A 22,541-nucleotide genomic window follows, 5' to 3' on the forward strand; every position below is an offset into this window, starting at 1 on the left:
TCTATTTTTGCTACCTTTCTATATAAGTCTACATATCCATTATATTTTTATATATTTGTTCAGTCCCTTTTCCTGATTAATTTTCCTACAGTCCAGATATGTTTTATGGTTTATTCAGGGCAACACATGCTCTACTCTAGTGCAGAGTGCGATTGTGTCACTAGTGGAAATTCATCTTTGCCTTGAGCTGACACAGGGCATAGATGTGGACCCTTTACCTCGTTCCAACCACTTTTTCTGCAATGGAGTCTTAGGGGTAGCTGGTTTTCCATCAAGGACCCCTTTATGGGCGTTTGGACTTGGCTGCAAGCTCCCTCAAGGTCACCCAAACGGTGCAAACTGATACAGAATGGGTTGGTGCTTTGAGAGCCAAAGAGTTGGGTGTACCAAGCAGTAGCAAAGCAGCGGTGGTAGCCGGACAGGCGTGGAAGCTGAACTTGTAGCAGATTGTACTGGTAGGAGTGCGCTGGACACGGAACTGTAGCAGACTGGATGACGGGTAGCAGACTAGACTGGACAACAGCAGAGTGTTGCAGGGAGCAGAGAGCCTGGACGGTCTCTTTGAATCAGGGCTTGTGTTGCCAGACAGGAGAACAGGCTAGAGCTGCAGCCAGAAAAGCACTACGTACTTCATATTGCGAAAGGCATTGTGCACTGCCGGTCACTGGGAAATAATGAACCTATTTCACCTTAAATCCAAGCTTTCTACCTGACACTGCACTGCTGATTTCCCAGATAAAAAAAGGTAGCATTTTCATGTTCAATGTCAACAGTAGGACCTCTTGCAAACCGCTGCCTAAAAACTCAGCCTTTTCAGGCATACAGACTTTTTTTTGTGATGTAAATAGAGCCCATTGTTTCCAATGTGCCTGTACACACAAGTGCATACACATGCGCTGCATATAGATGAGTATAAAAAAAAAATACAGAAATCTGTGTTGCTGGTCAGTATTTTACAGACACATGATTCTAAGATGTTATTTTGGAGCAGCCAAAATTCCATTCTGAGAGCTGCTTGAGGTGATTGTAGCTATATTAGTGCATTTGCGACAGAAACAATTGAGTACTGTCCGTGATACTTTTTTTTATTTGCACTAGCATACAATTTTGAGGACAAGCTTTCGGGGAGTGTCCCCTTTTTCAAGGTCCAAGCAGTACTATACTAATCACAAAGTTTTAGCAGAATGTGAGAAGAGATGAAAAAAAAAAAAAGAGGCTAGAGATAAGACACAGCAAAAGCAAAGTGGGGGGGAGACAACACTCACACAGAGGGAGTCATGCTTGAGCTGATAGTCATAAAACTGTTGGATAATGAGTGAGGAATCCCATGTCCAAATTCAGGCCGTTATCTCTTGTGTCAAATAGAATTATCATTCTTAGTTCAAAAGCTTTTCTTTCCTGAATGGATTTGAGATTTTCCTTTTTAAGAACTAAAATATTGAGGTCTCCCTTTGTGTGGTCTGGTTGTGCGAAATGGTGTCCCACAGGTGTGCAAAAGTCATCTTCTTTATGTTCCTTGATGGTATGTCTGTGAAAATTCATCCTTGTTTGCAATGTCTGTCCTGTTTCTGAGAACTAGAATTCATTTTACTCATATACGCACAAATACTCGCAAAATATATTCAAGAAATTTTGTCCATGAATACTGATCAAACATCAGTACTGTGTGCACGTATCCTAAGTGGATTCAGACATGTTCGGGACAAACATGGATCTATAGTCATACAACAATAAATACATTTAAAAAACGGTGCAGGCTTGATGGACCATGTGGTCTTTTTTCTGCTGTCACTCGTCTATCTTCCATTCTATGAATGAACAAAATTGATTTATTTTTAAATGAATTTAATCAACTGGCTAATGCAGGAATCTGACCAAAAGTAAACAACTTTATCATTGTCTTTATGTGAGGGGACTGATATCTCTGATTGTATTGGACTTGTGCCAGGCGCTCAGGGCCACAAGATGGCTTAAAACAAATTGACAGCGTAAAAGTTCATAGTTTGTGTCCCGGGGTTAAACATTCAAAACTTTATTTATTTATTTTTCTTCTGTAAAATCCAGCGTCTTTCCTTTCCGTAGCATCTAAAAATATTAAATTGTCACATGCCCTGTGAGGTTGAGCCTCTGTATTGTGGGTTGGCTTTGAGCAGATTTGATTTGGTGTGTTAACATTTAATTAGGCATGATGTGTGTGTGTGTGTGTGTGTATATATATGTATATATGTGTGTGTATATATATATATATATATATATATATTATGTATGTATATGTATATATATATATATATATGTGTGTGTGTATATACACACACACTCACAGTTGTGCTCAAATGTTTGCATACCCTTGCAGAAATTGTGGAATTTTGGCATTGATATTGAAAATATGACTGATCATGCCAAATAATGCTCTTTTATTGAAGGATGATGATCATATGAAGCCATTTATTATCAAATAGTTGTTTGGCTCCTTTGTAAATCATATTGATATATAGATAACAGAAATCACCCAAATGGCCCGGATCAAAAGTTTCCATCCCCTGGAATGTTTGGCCTTGGTACAGACACACAAGGTGACACACACGGGTTAAAATGCCAATTAGAAGTTAATGTCCCACCTCTGTGGCTTTTTAAATTGCAGTTAGTGTCAGTGTATAAATAGTCAATGAGTTTGTTAACTTTTACGTGGAAGCACTGACTAGGCTAGATACTGAGCCATGGGGATCAGAAAAGAACTGTCAAAAGTCCTGCGTAACAAGGTAAAGGAACTTTATGAAGATGGAAAAGCACATATAAAGATGTCCAAAGCCTTGAACATGCCAGTCAGTACTGTTAAATCACCTATTAAGAAGTGGAAAGTTTGGGGATCTCTTGATACCAAGCCAAGGTCAGGTAGACCAAGAAAGATTGCAGCCATAATGGCCAGAAGAATTGTTTGGGATTCAAACAAAACCCCACAGGCAACCTCAAAAGAAATACAGGCTGCTCTGGAAAAAGATGGTGTGGTTGTTTTTAAGGAGTACAATACGGTGATACTTGAACACTTGGTCGAGGTACCAGAAAGAAGCTTTTACTGCACCAATGCCACAAAAAAGCCCGGTTACAATATGCCTGACAACACCTTGACTTGCCTAACCAGGCCTTTTTGTGTCACTGATGCAGTAAAAGCTTCTTTCTGGCACCTCCACCATGCAGCTCATTTTTGTTCAAGTGTCATCAGATTGTGCTCTTCAAAACAACCACACTGTCTTTTTCCAGAGCAGCGTGTATTTTTCTTGTGGTTACCTATGGGTTTCCCTTTGTATCCCGAACAATTCTTCTGGCAATTATGGCTGCAATCTTTCTTGGTCTACCTGACCTTGGCTTAGTATCAAGAGATCCACTTCATAATTTCGTCCGAAAAAATGGTCGTTCTGTTGCCACCAATGCTTACGAAAATCGGCCGTTTTTCATAGATTTTCCTGTATGACTGATAAAAGAAACAAGAAGGAACCTCGAAAATCGACATTGCCCTACTAACGGTGCTAATATCTGCCAATTATTCTTTTGGACGAAAATTCGGTTGATAAACGACCCGTCTATGGCCTGCATTATACTTACCTGAACCCGATCTCGATCCAATGATGTGCACAGGCTCTGTCCCTCCTTACCAGGCAGATTGATAGCAGCTGGAGCAAATTTGTTCCCACTCGTGTCAATCAAATCCTATGACAGGGGATCGGGGGATGGGCTGAGAGCACAGGGCAGCTCTGGAGCAAGCCTGCAACAGTGTCCCCATAGAAAGCAGCTTTCTATGTGGGGGGCTTGTCGGAGGGGCGCCAGGAGCGCTCGCAGGGACCCAAGAAGAGGAGGATCGGGGTTACTCTCTGCATAACCATTGCACAGAGCAGACAAGTATGCAATTTTGACATGTCATTTTAATCACTTGCCCTCCAGAGGATTTCCCCCCCTTCCAGACCAGGCCATTGTTTGCGATATGGCGCTGCATTACTTTAACTGACAATTGCGCGGTCATGCAACACCGCACCTAAATGAAATTTATGTCCATTTTTTCCCACAAATAGAGCTTTCTTTCGGTGGTATTTGATCGCCTTTGAGTTTTTTTATTATTTGCACTATAAACAAGAAAAGACTGACAATTTTGAGAAAGAAAACAATATTTTTGACTTTTTGCTATTAAACATATCCAGTAAAAAAATTTAAAAAAATCTAATTTCGTCATAATTTTAGGCCAAATTGTATTCTGCTCCATGTCTTTGCAAAAAAAAAAATCCCAATACGTGTAAATTAATTGGTTTATATGAATGTTATAGTGTTTACAAATGACGGTATATATATATACTGGATTTTTTATTTTATTTAATGCTAGTAATGGCAGTGATCGCGACTTATAGCGAATCTACGGGAATTCTGACACTGGGGGGGGGGACTAACCGTCACTGACATCCCTAGTGACACTAAGGCCGTCCATATATGGGTAGAAAATCGACTGATTTTTCGTCTGAAAATTGTACCTAAGAATAATCGGCCGATTTTCGCTCTGTTAGTGGGTCAATGGCACTAGCCGATTTTGTGGTTCCTCCCCTTTTTGATGATCAGTCGTTTTTCACAAATTTTCCAACATGCCCGATTTTCGACTCAATGATGGTCAAAATCATACGATCATTTTTACAAAAAGAATATGCGCATGAGCCGTCACCTGGAAGGAACAGAAGTTTTGCCTGTTATATGGGCTGAACTTTATGACTTGGTTGGCTGATTTTTGAAATCAATGATTATTATTTTTATATAGTATTTTATATAGCGCCAAAAAGGTTTGCTCAGCGCTGTACATTATAGTGGGGCACAGTACATGAGACAATACAGTAACAATACAATACACAAGGGGTTCAACGGCCCTGCTCTTTCGAGCTCACAATCTAGGATGATGGCACCGTCAGATTACCAAGTGAACGACGTTTCTGATTTTTGGACAAAAAATCGTTTGGAGTTCGAACCATGTATGGCCTGCAAAAGAGTTAACTGTGTGCTGTGATTGTTTGTTTTTACTGTGTGCTGTGTTTTACTATGTAAGCACAGATCTGGAGCTGAAAGGGGAGAAATCTGTATTGCTTACATAGAGGTCTCTTCCCCATCAGTGTTTCTCGGCGATTGCCAGGTGCCAGCAGGAAATCACTGGCCGGGACCCGGTGATCGACAGCTGAAGCCGCCAATGGCGGCACGGGTAGGGCATGCATGCGCCCCCTACCCAGAAACACGGAATCACGTATATTTACTTGATGTTGCGCAGCCCTGTCACCCTGTAGCAGTAGTTCTGTTATAGGGCGGTCAGGAAGCGGTTAATTAAGAGCATGTCATTTTAACAGAGTGCATCAAGTCAGGGCCATCAGCAGAGGAAGCTGGTTGGCGCGGAGGGAGCAGGAGCATAGGCTGGTGCTTCCTCTGTAGTGCTGGCTTCTGCCCCAAGAAAAGTGATACCAACTGCACTTTGCCTGGGACCGTTCTAGCAACCTGGAGAGCAATGCCAGCAGAAGCTGGAAGAGGAAAAGAAGGTCCGTGTACTAAACAACACATACACGGCACTTTTACAATGGGCATATTAGCACCTACAAAAGGGTTAACAACTCTTAGGCAGCTTTCACATTGATTCATAGATGGCACAGGAGCAAGGGGTTCAAGGTTCATGATAAACAAGGTCAAGGTAGGATCATCCAAATAATTGTCAAGGGAGCTGTCCAGCATTCCAGGTGGCTCAGCAAGAAGAAACATTGCCACTCACCGCAGAAGGCCCAGGTTTGGACCCAGGCTCTGACTTTGGGGCTGGGGACCAAAGGTTAGTGAAGAAACTGGCTTTGGTGAGGATGACGCTGGATTTGGATTGTAGGACAGCTGAGTGTCAGTTGTGCGAAAATTAGGAGTCAAAAACTGTAGCTGCTGACCTTTAATAAACAAACTGAAGAACTGCTTTAAAGTCTTCAATGTTTTTAGCTATAAGCGTAGTCTCATCAACATTTTGAAGAGTGTTGACATTTCTTCCACCAAATTAAATAAAAACCCTGTTGGTATTTTTTTTTTACTATAAACTGATAAATGGGTATACAAGCGAAAGAAGCATTTCTTTTGTTTTTTATTTATTTTACACTACATAGATTTTAAAACGTTTAAGCAAATCTGTTATTGTGAGAGGCACAAAAGTACATTCTATCTCAACATTCATCCCTCCTTCAGCATCCAGAGGCTTTCTGAAGCAAATATCCAAATTTCGACTTTCTGATGGTCGCTGTTTGCAAAGGAATATGCACGCTTCCTCTTTCCTATTATGGACATTTTACCAAATTGTGCAGGTTCTGGGCATTGTTCTGTTGGACAGGGGCCAAGCGATGCATGTTTAACTACTGTATGTATTAAAATTCCAGTCATTGTGCAAAAACAAATGCCTTCCCAGGTCAGCAACATGCATTGGATGTATACAGGATGTTGCATTTTTTACCATCTATAAATAGTGAGACTATTCTAGCACAGCTGCTATTTTCAACATACTGTATAGAAATACAGAAAGGAGAGCCAGACCAAGCCTGGATGAAACAGTCCAAGATAATTTTAAATGTTCATAAAAAAAAGTTATATAAAAACTGCAAATGCATTTTGTGGGCAACACCACTCCCCCTTCATCAGAGTTCAACACAGGATAAAACTTGGTGAACAAAAAAAACCAGTAAAACCATGACTTCACAGATATATATTTGAACCAATATTGAACTCTCTATATGGAGTAAAAACGTGAGCAGCAACAATTAAAATTACCCTGGACTCTTCCAGTTTTGGTCTGGCTACAGTTGGGTGCCCATTGAGGGAAGCCTTGCTGGGTGGGAGCCACCTTATCAGAGCTCTTGAGTTTGTTTGAAGTTTTCCTTCATTTGATTACAGATGCAGGCCTAGAAGTGCGTCTTTACCCACTTGCTGACCCCATAACTTATACGGCGACGACTGGATCACATACCTAGTGTTTGCTAGAGGTTAAAGCACATCATTACAGCTCACTGATTGTTTGCTAAAGGTTACAGCATATCATTAGGGCTCACTGATAACCTATGCACCCTAAACCTCCCCCATCCTCTCCATCCCCCCCCCCCCCACTACCATCACTATAACTCTACTTGCCTCCTCTGCTCATCTTTGCACCCATCCATCTTTACCTCTGTACATCCTCTCCTTGCTCACTAAACTGTAATTCCTTCTCTGCCTATCTCTGCACACATTTACCCCACGCCTCTTTCACTTTGCTTACCCTTGCAGAACAGGCTGATGGTAGGCTCAATGACCACAGTTGCAGGCAGGACTTTCAACCATGCCCCTGCTTACCTCCCCAGTAGGCAGCATTCAGCAGAGGTGATGGTGAATGGAGCCTCTGGGGCACATGACATACATATAAATGCCGCCGCTATTTATATAGCAATGCAGGTTATTTACATGTGAATGATGACATGGTCTGAGTCATCTGTACTGCAATAAGGCAGAGCTGTGATAGCACTTTACGCTGAGATATCAGGACATAGCGCAGGGGGAAGACTTTAAGGGACAAGTGAATGTAAACCGGGACAGTTGGCAAGTATGGGGCAGCTGCTTTGGACCCCACAGAAATGACTGGGGCTAGGGCAGCTGCCCCATTTGCCCTGCCCTAAAGAATGCTCTGGCGCTTGCTTGCCCACCGACCTGGCTGTGCTGTGATTCATTCATCGGCCAATGATTGACAGCCTGGACCCGCTGATCGGCGAGGAGGAAGACAGAACAGAGCTCTGTAAATATAAACCAACACTGAGCTCAGTCCTTTTGGTGGGGATGTGTCGGTTTTTGTTTCCCTACAAAGCAGGGAATAAAAACCAGCACATCCTTTAGTAAAAATCAGCTTGCACATAAACACTTTCTAGGCAAAGAGTTAACCCTTTGCCCCAGATTTTAACCCCTTCCTACCCAGTGTCATTAGTACAGTGTCAGTGCATATTAGCTATGGTGATGTCAGTGGCAGTTCGCACTCAGTGGCAGTACCCGCCGCACTATCACAGTCACGCTAGAAGCAGCTGATTGTCAAATTTACTACTAAATAAAAATTCCAGTATATATACTGTCATTTATAGATGCTATAACTTTCATGCAAACCAATTAATATACATATATTGGATTTATTTTCCCCAAAGACATGTAGCAGAATACATTTTAGCCTAAATTTTATGAAGAAAGAATTTTTTTTTCATTGGATATGTTTTATAGCAAAAAGTAAATTAACATTTTTTTTTCAAAATTGTCAGTCTTTTTGTTTATATACAGTATTAAAAAACAGTGGTAATCAAATACCACCAAAATAAAGCTCTTTTTGTGTGAAAAAAATTACCAAGAGAATTGGCTGCTTATCATGCTCTACATATTTGTACACCCCACAATAAAAAAAAAAAAAAAATCTGTAATCTGTCTTTCTGGAGGCATTCAAATTTGACTGCATCCCCTATATACCCTCAGACAAAGAGCACTTTTTGCAACTTCTAAGTCTGTATTAGGGTATCTACACCATGGTAGGTGCTGCTATCTACAGATATCCCATGGTGTGGATCTGGAAGACACCAAGAGATGATGATGCGATACATATTTGTTCACCCTGTATAAACAAAAATAGTAATTTGTTTGGAAAGTCTGATTGCCATGAATTAAGCTGGCATGGGAAAAGAAGTTCAATTCATCGCGTTTTTAAGACATTCAGTTATGTTTTTTTCCTTCACATTTCCAGCTTTAACAAAATCATTTTGGGTGTGTAAGGTCCCTTTCATATGAGCGGACCGACCGGGTCCGCCTGTCCATTTTTCAAGCGGAACTGATCAAACGCTTCATTGCTCTCTATGGAGCAGCGGGTGTAAATGGATATGTGTCCGTTTACACCCGCCCGCATCCGATCCTATCCACTAAAAACAGACAGAAGGGGATCTGCTCCCCATCTGGCTGATTGGATCAGATGGCAGTGGGATGGAAACAGACAGGCAGCCCATTTCCATCCAACAGCCCAGAGAGGACCTGTCATCCACTTGCTTCTGTGCAAGTGGATCTGCTGATGGGTCTGCCCCATGTGAAGGGGGATTAATAAAGATGTATTTCAAGAAATGTTTCCATGAAAGTTTGGAACACATGTAGAAGTGACTGATCCGAAATCATCGCTTTGTCAGCTAGTAGACTAGCCCTTCATGAAGATACAAGAAACCATCAGAAGACAGGAAAGTAGACTGCTCATGGACATGTACCAGTACAGAGAGAAAAAACGCTTCAAGCTGCTAATCAATTTAATCAAGAAAAGGTTCAGGTAGTAGGATCGGTTTACTACTTGTAGAGGAAACATATTCCCTAGTTCACGCAGTGTGACAATATATAGAAGTATGCTTTTAGGTGCCTTTTGTTTATGTTCAATCAATAAGTGTATCCCACATTTCATGAAGCATCTCCACAATGTCTTTCAGCATGGACCAATCTTTACTGTAGTGGCTGCAGGCAACAGATTGACTTTTGTCAGTGGAGATGAAGGAATGTCTGCCTTCTTCAAATCCAAGGAAGTGAACTTTCTACAGGCTGTGCAGAAACCTGTCCAGCACACAGGTAAACATAGACAAAACCTAACCACTCTAACATTTGTTATACCATCCATTTCCAGAGAACATACTAGATGTATAAAACAAAAGGCGTCCTGGGGCCGGTGACGTCAGACTACAGTCTTGTGTCCAGGGCCTCAGTTTGACATTCGTTTTAGAGTTCATTAAGAATACACTGACAGAAGCATTGAAATGCAATTGCCTTCATTTGGTTTTGCATTCCTACAGATGTAAATTGCAAACCGGTATGGGAAAATGTCACCAGCACACCGAGGATCACCAATATGGGTCCAAAGGTTTTAATGAACTATCACATAGTTACAGCAAGGCAACGTTTCGGAGTCTCGCAGGACCCCTTCATCAGGCATCGTCACATGATGCCATCAAAAGCACCTTGACACAGTTTCTTTTCTTTATAAACAGCCACATTCTAGGTAGAAAAGCTTGTACCCACCAACATGCTGTAGATAAGGGCTCTTGCTCTCTTTCTGGAACAAATGCTCTCTCTTTAGATGTCCTTCTGCTGGGTCTGATCTATAGCTTTGCAGTCAGCAAATCTTATGCTCTCTGCTGATTGGAGAGCTCTGGGACCATCACAGACAGGCCCCTTCTTCCAGATAGATAGCAAAGTTTGGGTTAAGGCAGACAGGGTTTGGGAAAAGTTGCACCTCAGGCAAATGTTCAAGCATGTGGCAAACAAAGACAAGAGCCCAAGGTCAGATCAACCTCCTAAGTAGATCATCAGACAGGATTAGGGTTCATGCGCACTTGGCTTAAAAAAACGCTCCTTCTACAGGAGTTTTGTATTTTGCCTGTAGAAGCAGTTCAGTGTTATCCTATCTATCCATGCACATTAGGATGTTTTGAGGCATATTTTAAACTCCATGTGTAGAGGCAGAAAAAATAACCCTTCTGATTTGCGTTTTTAAGTGGAGTTTTCTGGCAGAAAACAAACATTAAATGCTCCTAAATATGCGTACAAAATCAAATATGAGTGTGGGGGGGGGGGTTTCTGCCAAAAGAAATGGCATTTTTTTTAATCCTATTGCGCATGGACCCTTTCACGGGCAGGATCCACAGGTACGTGTTTCCAAGTTTTGTATGCAACTCAAGGAACGCAAGATATACAGGTCACGATGCTCAAATTAGGTCCAGGTACAATGATCAGAATTCCAAAATCAGGTCTAGGCATATACAGTACTGTGCAAAAGGTTTAGGTAGGTGTGAAGAAATGCTGTGAAATAAGAATAGTGTACATTCAAAAATATATATTTGAATTGTTTATTTTTATGATGCAAAGTGAGCGAACAAAAGAAAAATCTAAATCAAATCTAAATCAAATCAATATTTGGTACGACTACCCTTTGGCTTCAAACCAGCATCAATTCTTACACTTGCACACTCTATACACTTGCACAAAGTCAGGGATTTTGTAAGATTAGAGTCAGGTGCATGAATAACCAATTATACCAAGCAGGTGCTATGCTAGGTTGAAACACAGTCATTAACTGAAACAGAAACAGCTGTGTAGTAGGCTTAAAACTGGGTGAGGAACAGCCAAACTCTGCTACTAAGGTGAGGTTGTACAACATTGTTTCATGTCACAGATCATACACCATGGCAAGACTGAGCACAGCAACAAGACACAAGCTAGTTATAATGCATCAGCATGCTCTCTGCCAGGCAAAGATTTCAAAGCAAAATGCGATTTCAAGAGCTGTTCAAGCTCTTTTGAAGAAGCATAAAGAAACGGGCAACATTGATAACCACAGACATAGTGGTCAGCCAAGGAAATTTAAAGTGACTCTAAAGGCTTAAATAAAAAAAGAAAACAAACACGTCTATACTTACCTGCTGTGTGCAATGGTTTTGCACAGGGCAGCCCGGATCCTCCTGTTCTCGGGTACCCCCGCGCCCCTTCCCCCTGGCACTCCTGACCCCTTTCTCCTGTCGGGTGCCCCCCAGCAAACAGCTTGCTATGGGGGCACCCGAGCATTCACACTCCCTAGGCGCTGAAGGATTTGATAGCCAAGAAAGATTTGAAGCAGCCTTCATCCACAGAAGATCTGTGGTTAGTTCTCCAAGATGTCGGGAACAACCTACCTGCAAAGTTCCTTCAAGAACTGCGTGCAAGTGTACCTAGAAAAATTAAAGATTTGATACTGGTTTGAAGTCAAAGGATGGTCACGCCAAATATTGATTTGATTTGGATTCTCTTCTGTTCATTTATGTTCAATTTTGTTAATTTATAAAAAATAAAGTAACACTTTTATTTCCAAAAGCATTCTTAATCTACAGCATTTTTTCACACCTGCCTAAAACTTATACATTACATAGTGCTTAGCAGGTCCAGATATACATGTAGCTCCCTTCTGGTTACACTAGGTGGAGCTAGACCCTGATGGCTAGAGAGGTGCTGATTAGCAGCTCAGGTGAGATAGTCAGAGGAGTCAAAATTCAGTCAGGACTGAAACAAAACCAACGCTCTAGGCCTGATTTCTGACCGTGGATGAACGCGTGTGTAAAAAGTGCTATCTGACTGGGAGTGAAGGACTATTGGGGGATCCAAATTCAACAGCAACCCCTAAGGGAGTAGTACTACATCCATACAAGTCAGAATGCTGAAATAAGCTCCCGATATACAGGTCAGGATGCTCAGATCTTATGCATTCCCTTGCCCACCCACTGGGGGAAAAAAATTAAGCATTTCAGGGAAAATGTATATGTATGCCACCTCTTCACAGTACAATAGGGTTGGTTTTACCAGATAAGCCCTCAAGTGAAACTTCATGAAAAGGCATTTTATTCATTTGTTTATTTGTGCAGACTGGAGGAAGGTTAACAACTTGCCGACTGCAGGTAGCCAAATGACGGCTGCACTGTGGCCAGTTCTGGGAGGCCATCATATGATATCCTCCCAGAATGTGCTCTCCTGCGCGCCCAGGGCGATCTCCGCGATCACTGTGTCCTATGGACACAGCTGATCACGTGATGTGGTAAAAGGCCAATTAAAGTGTCCTTTTATCACATGATCAGCCGTGTCCAATGACACGCTGATCACTGGGAAATGCAATTGCCGGTTCTCGGCTGCACTCTCCTCACGCTGTCAGAGTGTGAGGAAAGTACTGCCTAGAATCGGCAGTTGTCAGAGCAGGGATCGGCACCGATCATCAGGGAACTGATGATCAGTGCCCTGATTATCGATGCCCAGCAGTGCCACCCACCAGCTCCGCCCACCTGTGTCCAGCAATGCCACCCACCTGTGCCCAGCAGTGCCCACCATTGCAGTCCAGCAGTGCCGCCAGTCAGTGCCCAGCAGTGCCACCAGTCAGTGCCAACTATCAGTACCCATCAGTGCCAACTATCAGTGCCGCCTATCAGTGCTGCTTATCAGTGCCCATCAGTGCCGCCTATCAGTGCAGCCTCATCAACGCACATTAGTGAAAGAGAAAAATTACCTGTTTGCAAAATTTTATAATAGAAACAAACTTTTTTTTATTCAAATTTTTTGCTCTTTTTTTGTTTATAGCGCAAAAAGTAAGACACCCAGTGGCAAGTAAAGTAAATACCACCAAAAGAAAGCTATATTTGTGAGAAAAAAATGATAAAAATTTCATATGAGTACAATGTTGAATGACTGCGCAATTGTCATTCAAAGTGCGACAGCGCTGAAAGCTGAAAATTGGCCTGGTAAGGAAGGGGGTATAAGTGCCCCGTAGGCAAGTGGTTAAATACTCTGTTAAGATTTGATTGCAGTGTGTGTCCCTGTTCAGTAGATTTCCCTTCAATTCCTGTTCCATGTGACGTGGACTTTTCGCATCTATAGTGTGTTCTCAATTTATTCCTTCAGCAAATCCTCTAGGTACTTCTGGCTGGCTCCCTGGTGGATTATCCCTAGGAATGTTTCAATATTGGACACCAGAGAGGGAAAAAAAGTAAGTCCAGCTCAGAGCAATGACTTCTGTTAGGGCTCGTTCACACTTGACTTTATTTCTAACTCTTGCCAATGCCCCTATAGCATTTGACAGGTGTTAGACGGGCATTTGGGAAGCGTTTTTAACGTTCCTCAAACACTCCCAAAATGCCCTATGCGTGGTTTTGAGGTAGTTGATAAAACCACACCAAAAACTCCTATAATGAAGTTAAATGGTATTAACCTGGCAGGCATTTGGTATTAAATGCCTGCCAGGCATTTGCGGAGCAGCACCATAGACTTGAATGGGAGGCTTCGACTCCTCCTGACTCGACACTAGGTGTCAGTTTTGCCGCGACGCTAACTCTTCAGTGTGAACAGCACTGTGTGCTGCCATGTGCAGAATTTTCATAGGCGTTTGAGAAGCGTTAAAAACGCTTCCCAAACACCTGTCTGGCGCCTGCTGACAAAGCTAGTGTGAACGTAGCCTAACTAGAACCTTTGACAATTGTAGAAAGATTGGAGTTGGGGATATTTCCAGTTCACTTTCTGCCCGGTCTCCACTGCTGGAAGTAAAGGTAAATCTCGTTAATGGGGGCAAAGACAGCAATAAGCGCTTGGCAATATGTCCATCTTTTCACCAAATAATCCATAGTAAAATTTGACATTTGTGGGCCGGAGTTCCACAATTTACAGCTTAGGGTCACTCTAGTAACAATATTTTGTTGAAGTTGAAGTACCATTTTCTATACCTGAGACTTGAATAGGATGTTTTATTGTTCAAGAAAATAATCCTTTGCACCATCTACCTTTTTTATTAAATCCAAAAACAGCATCCGTTAAAGAGGAAACCTTCTATAAGTTACACGGTGACATATTGAAAATGATGACATTTAGGCTGTCACATAACAGACTGAACGCGCATGTAACCCGATTGTGCAGTGAATTTTCCTCGCATCTGGACCAACTGAGCTCACAGGGCACTAAGGAACTCTACGACCTGGTGAGGTAAGAGAATTAATCCAAGGAGGATTTATGTACCTTATGACCTGTGACCTTTATAAATGTTGATAAGATTTTTTTGATAGGAATTTTCTTCTTTTTTTTTTTTTTTTGTTCTTCCCACCAAAGTTTTCTTCTATTTTTAACTACTTGCCTGTCGGGCCATTTCTGACACTTTTCACATACATGTAAAAAGCAGAGGCCCTAGAGTAGGGGTCTCCAAACTTTTCAAACAAAGGGCCAGTCTACTGTCCTTCAGACTTTAGGAGGGCCAGTTTGTGGCCAGTGGGGGTAAAATTGTCCTGGGCCCAGCATTAGTGAAAATAAACATGGCCTCAGGGTTGGTGGGCAGTAGGAGGAAGAGTAGTGCCCCATCGTTGGTATCAGTGGGAAGAATAGTGCCCCATTGTTTCTATCAGTGGGAGGAATAGTGCCCTATTATTTCTATAAGTGGGAGGAATAGTGCCCCATCGTTTGTATCAGTTGGAGGAATAGTGTCCCATCGTTGGTGTCGGGGGGAGGAATAGTGACCTATCATTGGTATCAGTGGGAAGAATAGTGCCCCATTGTTTCTATCAGTGGGAGGAACAGTGCCCCATCGTTGGTGTCAGAGAGAGGAATAGTGCACCAAGGGCTGGATAAAGGCTAGCAAAGGGCCTAAGTTTGGAGACCACTGCCCTAGAGAATAAGATGGTGGGTGTTGCAATTTCTTATGTAACGCAGTATTTGTGCAGCGGTTTTTCAAAGGCGAACATTTTGGAGAAAATACACTTTAATGAATTTTAGTGAACACAAACACAATATAATACCCAATTTTCTGGTAAAATGTAAATTATGCTACGCCGAGTATATAGATACCTAACATATCACGCTTTAAAATTGTGTACGCCCATAGAACAGCACCAAACTATGGTGTAAAGGCTTTAAAAGCCTTTACACAGGGCTCAAAAAAGTCCTGAGTTACTAGCCAGGCCTTAAGAGTTACTCGCCACCATTTGCCCCATCCAACCCCTAACTTCGACCCTAAACACTCCCTTGAAAAGTATCGCATGAAATGCCACTGTTAAGTGTTCCCCGCATTACATCATGGTCCCCAGAGTCCCCTCCCCGCATTACATCATGGTCCCCAGAGTCCCCTCCCCGCATTACTTCATGGTTCCCAGAGTCTCCCCCCCACGCATTACTTCAGGGTCCCCCCCCGCATTACTTCAGGGTCCCCAGAATCCCCCCCGCATTACTTCAGGGTCCCCAGAGTCCCTCCCGCATTGCTTCAAGGTCCCCAGAGTCCCCCCCCCCCGCATTGCTTCAGGGTCCCCAGGATCCCCCCACATGACATCAGGGCCCCCAGAGTCCCCTCACATTATATCAGAGTCCCCCCGCATTACATCAGGCAAGAAAGGATACCATAAAGGAGAAGCCAAAATTATTAGTTTACTGTTGAGTTCACCTAAACAAAAAGCAAAATATACTTAGATGTAGCAACTTGCTACTAATTCCTATTATCAGCCTGGTAGCCAGTCAGCCAGTCTTGTCCTGGCCAGTTGGAGTGGTTTTAAGTATATGCAGTCATCTAATGGTTGCTCTGTTTAGAATCATGGAATATGCTGTCACAGAAATATATGAGAAATATTTAAAAATATCTTTTTTTTTTCCAGAAGCAGAAGAAACAAGATAGCATATACAGCTATAGATCATAGTCATAACATAAACATGAGATGTTGCCTCCCGTTTCGCAGACGGGACATATTATAAACAGTAATACAAGTCAAAATGGGCTAGAACGTTACTTCAGGCATATAATGTAGACCAGTGGATACGCAGAGGAAAGAGGCTCTACGTATGTACATGCTGTCACTGCTTGAATGTCAGCAATTCTAAGTGATAAGGTGATATGGATGTTAGGGTAGGGAAAGCATTGGATGCTGTGAAAGTCATGGTTTACGTATTTATACAAATAAAAAACTGGTCACCTACCCAGGTCTATAACTGGCTTTTTAAACAGTGAACATGGAAGGCGTCACAGAGTAAAAAATGGAACTATCCAGCTCAACTTGCCAGCCTACCCCAGTCTAATAATGACTATTGTCGTTTGAACTGGCTTTCTTATCCCCCTCCTTTGATAAGTTATACTTATCCATGTTCCTTGCTGACAATAGCCATTATTAGACTGGGGTAGGCTGGCAAGTTGAGCTGGATAGTTCTATTTTTTACTTTACGTATTTATAGCTTGAGTGAGTGATATAGTTGCAGTTAGTCATATTTGTGTGGAAGTAAATGCTCCATTTGGTTGGTGAAGAATGAATGATAGGGTGGTATAACAGGTGTGAAAAGAAAAGGAGGTCTGAAAGAAGAACAGCAAGAAAAGGAAATGTAGAATGAGGTGGTGGGGGGAATATGGGGGAAGGAACAGAAAAAAAATATATATAATAATCTGGGGAGGGGGGGAGTAAGGGGCTATGTGACACTAGAATGTATAGGTAATAACAAAATTTCACTTGGGTCACCTCCCTAAGTTAAAAAATATATTTTTTTAAATATATTCTTCAGATTTTTTTTTTTAACATTAAAAAAGTAATTTTAACCTATTTTTACATATATTTGTAAATGCATTCCAAAAATGTAGATTTCTATTTTTAAAGACATACAGTATATTTGAAAACGCATTTCAACATACAGTATATATATATATATATATATATATATATATATATGTATATATATATATATATATATATTTATTTATTTATTTATTTTTTTTAATTGAAATATATTTTGAAAAATATTGAATATGGCCAAAATTGTAGTATTTCAAATATATGTCAATATTTTTGGGAAAAATATTTTTAAAATATATTTCAAATATATTTTTCTTCCATATAGGGCATGCGTTGCAGCATGACCCCATTCGCTTGAATGGATCGCCTGGGGGGGGGGGTACAATTGCTGCCATAGTACAAATCAAAGCATCACAGCTGCTCTGTATACCCCCACATGCAGCTAAAGCAGGAGTGGTTGGTGGGGTGGTAAAAAATGGCTCAACCACAGGGTTTTACCACCCCCTCAACCACTATTATGAACAAGCCTTTAGCTACCAGTTCAGTAGCCATGTTGTTCTGGTCTAACTGCAGTAGAGTGAGTTCTGATTGCTTGGTGTGGGTAATGTAATTTGTTTCTATTTATTGAATAAATCAACAAGAATAAAAAGAAACAGTATAAACCCGGTTGGATCTTGTTCTCATTGACAGGCAAGTCATGTACCCTGCCGTGGTGGACAATCTGTTTGGTAAAGGAGTGTGCCCTACTACCAAGGACACAATCAAGGAATTTGAAGAGCATTTCCGCACCTTTGATGAAGGATTTGAGCGCGGCTCCCAGCTACCTGAGTGGTTTTTCAAGTAAGGACATTTACTGTCATTATTACAGTGTTAAAGCTGATATTTAACTGGAAAAAAATTCTCTATCGCATTAGGCTCCATGCACACTAGCATTTTTTAAAGCTCAAAAAAAAACCGCTGGGAAAAAGGCCAGCAACAGCATTTTTTAGTAGCGTTCAGAATCTTTTAGGTGTGTTAGCAGTTTATTAGCGTTTTTAAAGTACATGCAGAGGAAAAAACAGCTAGAAAAAAGTTGTTAGGAGCGTTTTAGTAGTGTTAGTAGCAGTGTTTAGGAGTGCTCTGCTGGAAAAACACTCCAAAAAACTCCATAAACACATTTTTTCTGCTCCTAGAAGCTGAAGCGAAAAAAATGCTACTAGCCTAAAGTAGTGTGTATGGACACATAGGATGACGCAGTTTAGCTTCTAGGAGCAGGAAAAAAAATGCTAATAACTGCTTCTAGGAGCTTAAAAAAACCCTAGTGTGCATGGAACCTTAGTGTGCTAATAACCTCTTTGAAGTATGTCCCATGTTGTGCACGCAGCCGGATCTTCACTGTAGGAATACCCGGTCCTCTTCCTGTCACTGAAGTTGCGGTACTGCGAGGTTAATAGTTTTGGGTCTTGTGTAAACCTGCTATGAAAAAGTTCCCAATGAGGACCTGCTGCCTCCTGCTTCCTCCTCTGAGAAACGTTCTTTCGTTGTTTTCACGGCCCCTAACACATGAATGGGGAGAAAGGGGGTGTGGTGAGTCACAGGATTCCCTTCTCCATTCACAGATCATGTTGCAGGCAGAGAAAGCAATGAAAGAATCTTACTCAATGGATGAGGCATGTGGGTCCTCCTTGAAAACTTTTTCACAGCAGCTTCGCATAAGGCGGGAAGAGAACGGGGCATCCCTGCAGTGAAGGTTTCTACAGGATCCTGATGCCTGCACAACTTCTAGTAGTTCTAAAGCCCGTATGTTTTCTCTGCTCTCTCCCTCCTTCTGGGGCAGATTAATAGGAGCCTTTGGCTCCTGCTGCTGTCAATCAAATTCTATGATGAGGGAGGGGGAGCAGGGCAAACCCCTCTGTCTGTGTCAATAGATGCAGCGAGCGGGGCTTGTAAGCTATCCCGTACGAATACCCACCTTATCAAGCGGCTTGCTGGGGTTGGGGGAATACGTGGAAAAGGGGAGGAGCCAGGGGGGACCGCAGAAGAGGAGGGTCAGAGCTGTTCTGGACAAAACCATTGCACAGAGAAGATAAGTATAACATTTTTGTTATTTTAAAAAAAACAAAGGTTTAATATCACTTTAAGCTATACTTCATTACATTGTCTGTAATAAGCTCACCTCTGTCCATGACCTTTTTGTCTCTTGCTCCCTTAACCTACTAGCAATTACAGAAACCTGGCTCCAAGCAGCAGATTCTGCTTCTCCCGCAGCACTTTCCTATGGAGGCCTTCTCTAGACCCACTCACCCAGACCCAGTGGTCGGAAAGGTGGTGGGGTTGGTTTGCTTCTATCCCCACTGAACACCTTTCAAGTCCTCCCTAACCCTCCCTCTCTATCCTTCTCTTCTTTCGAGACTCACTGCATCCGGCTGTTCTCTCCCATTTCTCTGAGGATTGCAGTGATCTATTGGCCTCCTGGACCGGATTCCCGCTTCCTTGATGATTTCTCCACCTGGCTACCCTACTTTCTCTCCTCTGAACTACCCACTATCATTCTCGGAGATTTTAACATCCCTATTAATGTCAACAACCCGGCTACATCCCAACTCTTCAACCTAACCTCATCTTTTGCATTAGCACAGTGTATACAGTCCTCCACTCACTCTGATGGGAATACATTAGACCTTGTTTTCTCCCATCTTTGCACTCCCTACAACCTCGCAAACACCCCCTTTCCTCTCTCTGATCACAATCTCATCACCTTCACAGTGTCCTCATCTTCATACACCTATCCCTCCAAGCAGCAAACAATTACTCGCAGAAACCTTCACAACTTGAACCCTGCTCCTTTCCACTCTACAACTGACCAACTCTTTGACACAATCTCTCCCCTGTCCTGCCCTGACCTGACCACTACTGTCTACAACAGTTCGCTTTCATCCGCATTAGACTCACTTGCTCCTCTAACAACACGAAGCATCAGGCCCCGACCGTTACAGCCTTGGCAGACTTACGACACCAGAAATCTTATGCGACATAGTCGTGTGCTGGAGCGATTGTGGTGTAAAATCAAATCCCAGCAAGTATTCACCCTATATAAATCTGCTTTCTTAACATACAATTCCTCCCTTCATGCTGCCAAACAAGCCTACTTTGTCACTCTTCTTAATACCTTCTCATCCAGTCCTCGTCGTCTCTTCTCTACTTTTAACTCTCTACTTTCTCCATCTCCACCTCCACCCAGTACCTCACTCACTGCTCACGAGATTGCAAATCATTTCAAAAACAAGATTGACGCAATTCCTAGGGGCATCGCCACTGCACAGACATCCATCCCACCTAGCATACCTTATACTAAACCTCCCTCAACACTATCCTCTTTTGACCTTGCTACTACTGAAGAGGTCACTAAGGTTTTCTAAGAAGCCCGTCTCACTACCTGCCCCCTGGATCCTGTCCCCTCACAACTACTACAGTCACCCTCTTCTTCCATCCTTCCATCACATCTTCAATCTTTCCCTCTCTAACAGAGCCTTCCCCTACCCTCTAAAGCATGCACACATCACTCCCATACTTAAAAAGCCCTCCCTGGACCCCACCAACCTGAACAACTTAAGACCCATCTCCCTGCTGCCATTTACTGCTAAACTTTTAGAACACTTAGTCTACAATCGCCTGAGCTCCCACCTCACTGACAACATCCTTCTTGACCCTTTACAGTCTGGCTTTCGCTCACTACACTCCACTGAAACTGCCCTACTAAAACTCACTAATGATCTACTAACAGCTAAAACCAATGGCCACTACTCCATACTCTTACTACTTGACCTCTCTGCGGCTTTTGATATGGTTGACCATCCCCTCCTCCTAAAAAAAACTCCACTCTCTTGGCCTCAGAGACTCTATCGCAGCGCTCCTTCAGCTAAAACTCTGGCTCCTCCTCTCCACTCCCTCTTTCTGTAGGGGTCCCTCAAGGTTCTGTCCTTGAACCCCTTCTCTTCTCTATCTACACCTCCTTCCTTGGTCACTTGATAAACTCCCATGGCTTTAAGTACCATCTCTATGCTGATGACACAAAAATCTATCTTTCTACCCCTCACCTCACCCCTTCAGTCTCCTCTCACATTACTAACCTACTAAGTGACATATCAGCATGGGTGTCACTCCACTTCCTCAAACTCAATCTTTCCAAAACTGAGCTCTTAGTATTCCCTCCAGCCCGTGCCCCCTCCCCTGACTTCTCCATCAAGATCAATAACACAATCATCAGTCCCTCCCCTCATGCTAGGGTAGTAGGTGTCATCCTAGACTCCCATCTGTCCTTTCAGTCCCAAATCCATTCACTGTCCAAATCTTGTAGACTTCACCTCCACAACATCTCCAACATACGGCCGTTCCTAACCTCGGAAACCACTAAGCAACTTATTCACTCCCTTATCTCTCGCCTTGACTATTGTAACTCCCTCCTCATTGGCCTACCTCATCACAGGCTATCCCTTCTTCAGTCTATCATGAATGCTGCTGCTAGACTCATCCACCTTACTAACCGTTCTGTATCTGCCACCCCTCTCTGCCAATCCCTCCACTGGCTTCCCATTGCCCAACCGATAAAATTCAAAACATTAACAATAACGTATAAAGCCATTTAGAACTCTGCCCTAAATTACATCACCGATCTTGTCTCCAAATATCACCCAAACCGTACTCTCCGCTCCTCGCAAGACCTCCTGCTCTCTAGCACCCTTGTCTCCTCCTCCCATGCTTGTCTCCAGGACTTCTCCAGAGCTTTTAGGTGATCTCTGAAAATCTCTTCAGGGAAGCCTATCCTTCCCTCAACTAATAATGGAATCTTCTACTCTTCCAATCAGTCCATCCCCCACAGTTACTACCTTTTGTACCACTAACCCCTCCCTCCTAGATTGTAAGCTCCAAGGCGCAGGGCCCTCCTAACCCTCTTGTATTGAACTGTATTGTTGCTGTGTTGTCTCCCGTTATATTGTGAAGCGCTGAGCAAACTGTTGGTGCTATATAAATCCTGTATAATAATAATAATACATTGGCTCACTAAAGCTATTTTTTATGCCTGAAATTCAGCTTTAAAGTGGTTATAAACTCTAAAGGTTTTTTGTTTTTTTTACCTTAATGCATTCTCTGCATTAAGGTAAAAACTTTCCACTACCCGTCACACCTACCTAGACACTTACCTGAGTCTTCTCTTGATTTAGCACTGCTTCTTTTTCCAGGATTCACAGGCTTTATGACTCAGTGAAGTGACTCGTGTGGCTCCTGCTGCTTTCAGTGAAATCCTATGAGGAGGGAGTGTGGGGCAGGGCCAAGGCGTGCTGTGTGTGTCTATGGGTGTACACAGCCCGGCTCAGGAGTGAGGCCGCACATGTGCTCCCATAGCAAACAGCCTGCTACGTGGGCACACTCAGGAGAGGAGGAGGGGAGAGCACCAGTAGTGGACTC

General features: G+C 42.6%; 1 protein-coding gene across 1 annotated transcript in view; it reads left to right on the top strand.

The window, feature by feature from the left end:
• LOC149455785 (24-hydroxycholesterol 7-alpha-hydroxylase-like) overlaps nt 1-22,541 on the top strand; it is a 116,825-nt gene that overhangs the window by 12,964 nt on the left and 81,320 nt on the right. Inside the window, exons 2-4 of the mRNA XM_089685902.1 lie at nt 9,498-9,633; nt 14,373-14,547; nt 17,787-17,936. Coding sequence (XP_089542028.1) covers nt 9,498-9,633; nt 14,373-14,547; nt 17,787-17,936 — 461 coding nt within the window. The remainder of the gene's footprint in view (nt 1-9,497; nt 9,634-14,372; nt 14,548-17,786; nt 17,937-22,541) is intronic.

Source organism: Staurois parvus, unplaced genomic scaffold, assembly GCF_062004578.1.
Source record: "Staurois parvus isolate SC_StPar_1 unplaced genomic scaffold, SC_StPar_1.0 ptg000388l, whole genome shotgun sequence".
NCBI lineage: Eukaryota > Metazoa > Chordata > Amphibia > Anura > Ranidae > Staurois > Staurois parvus.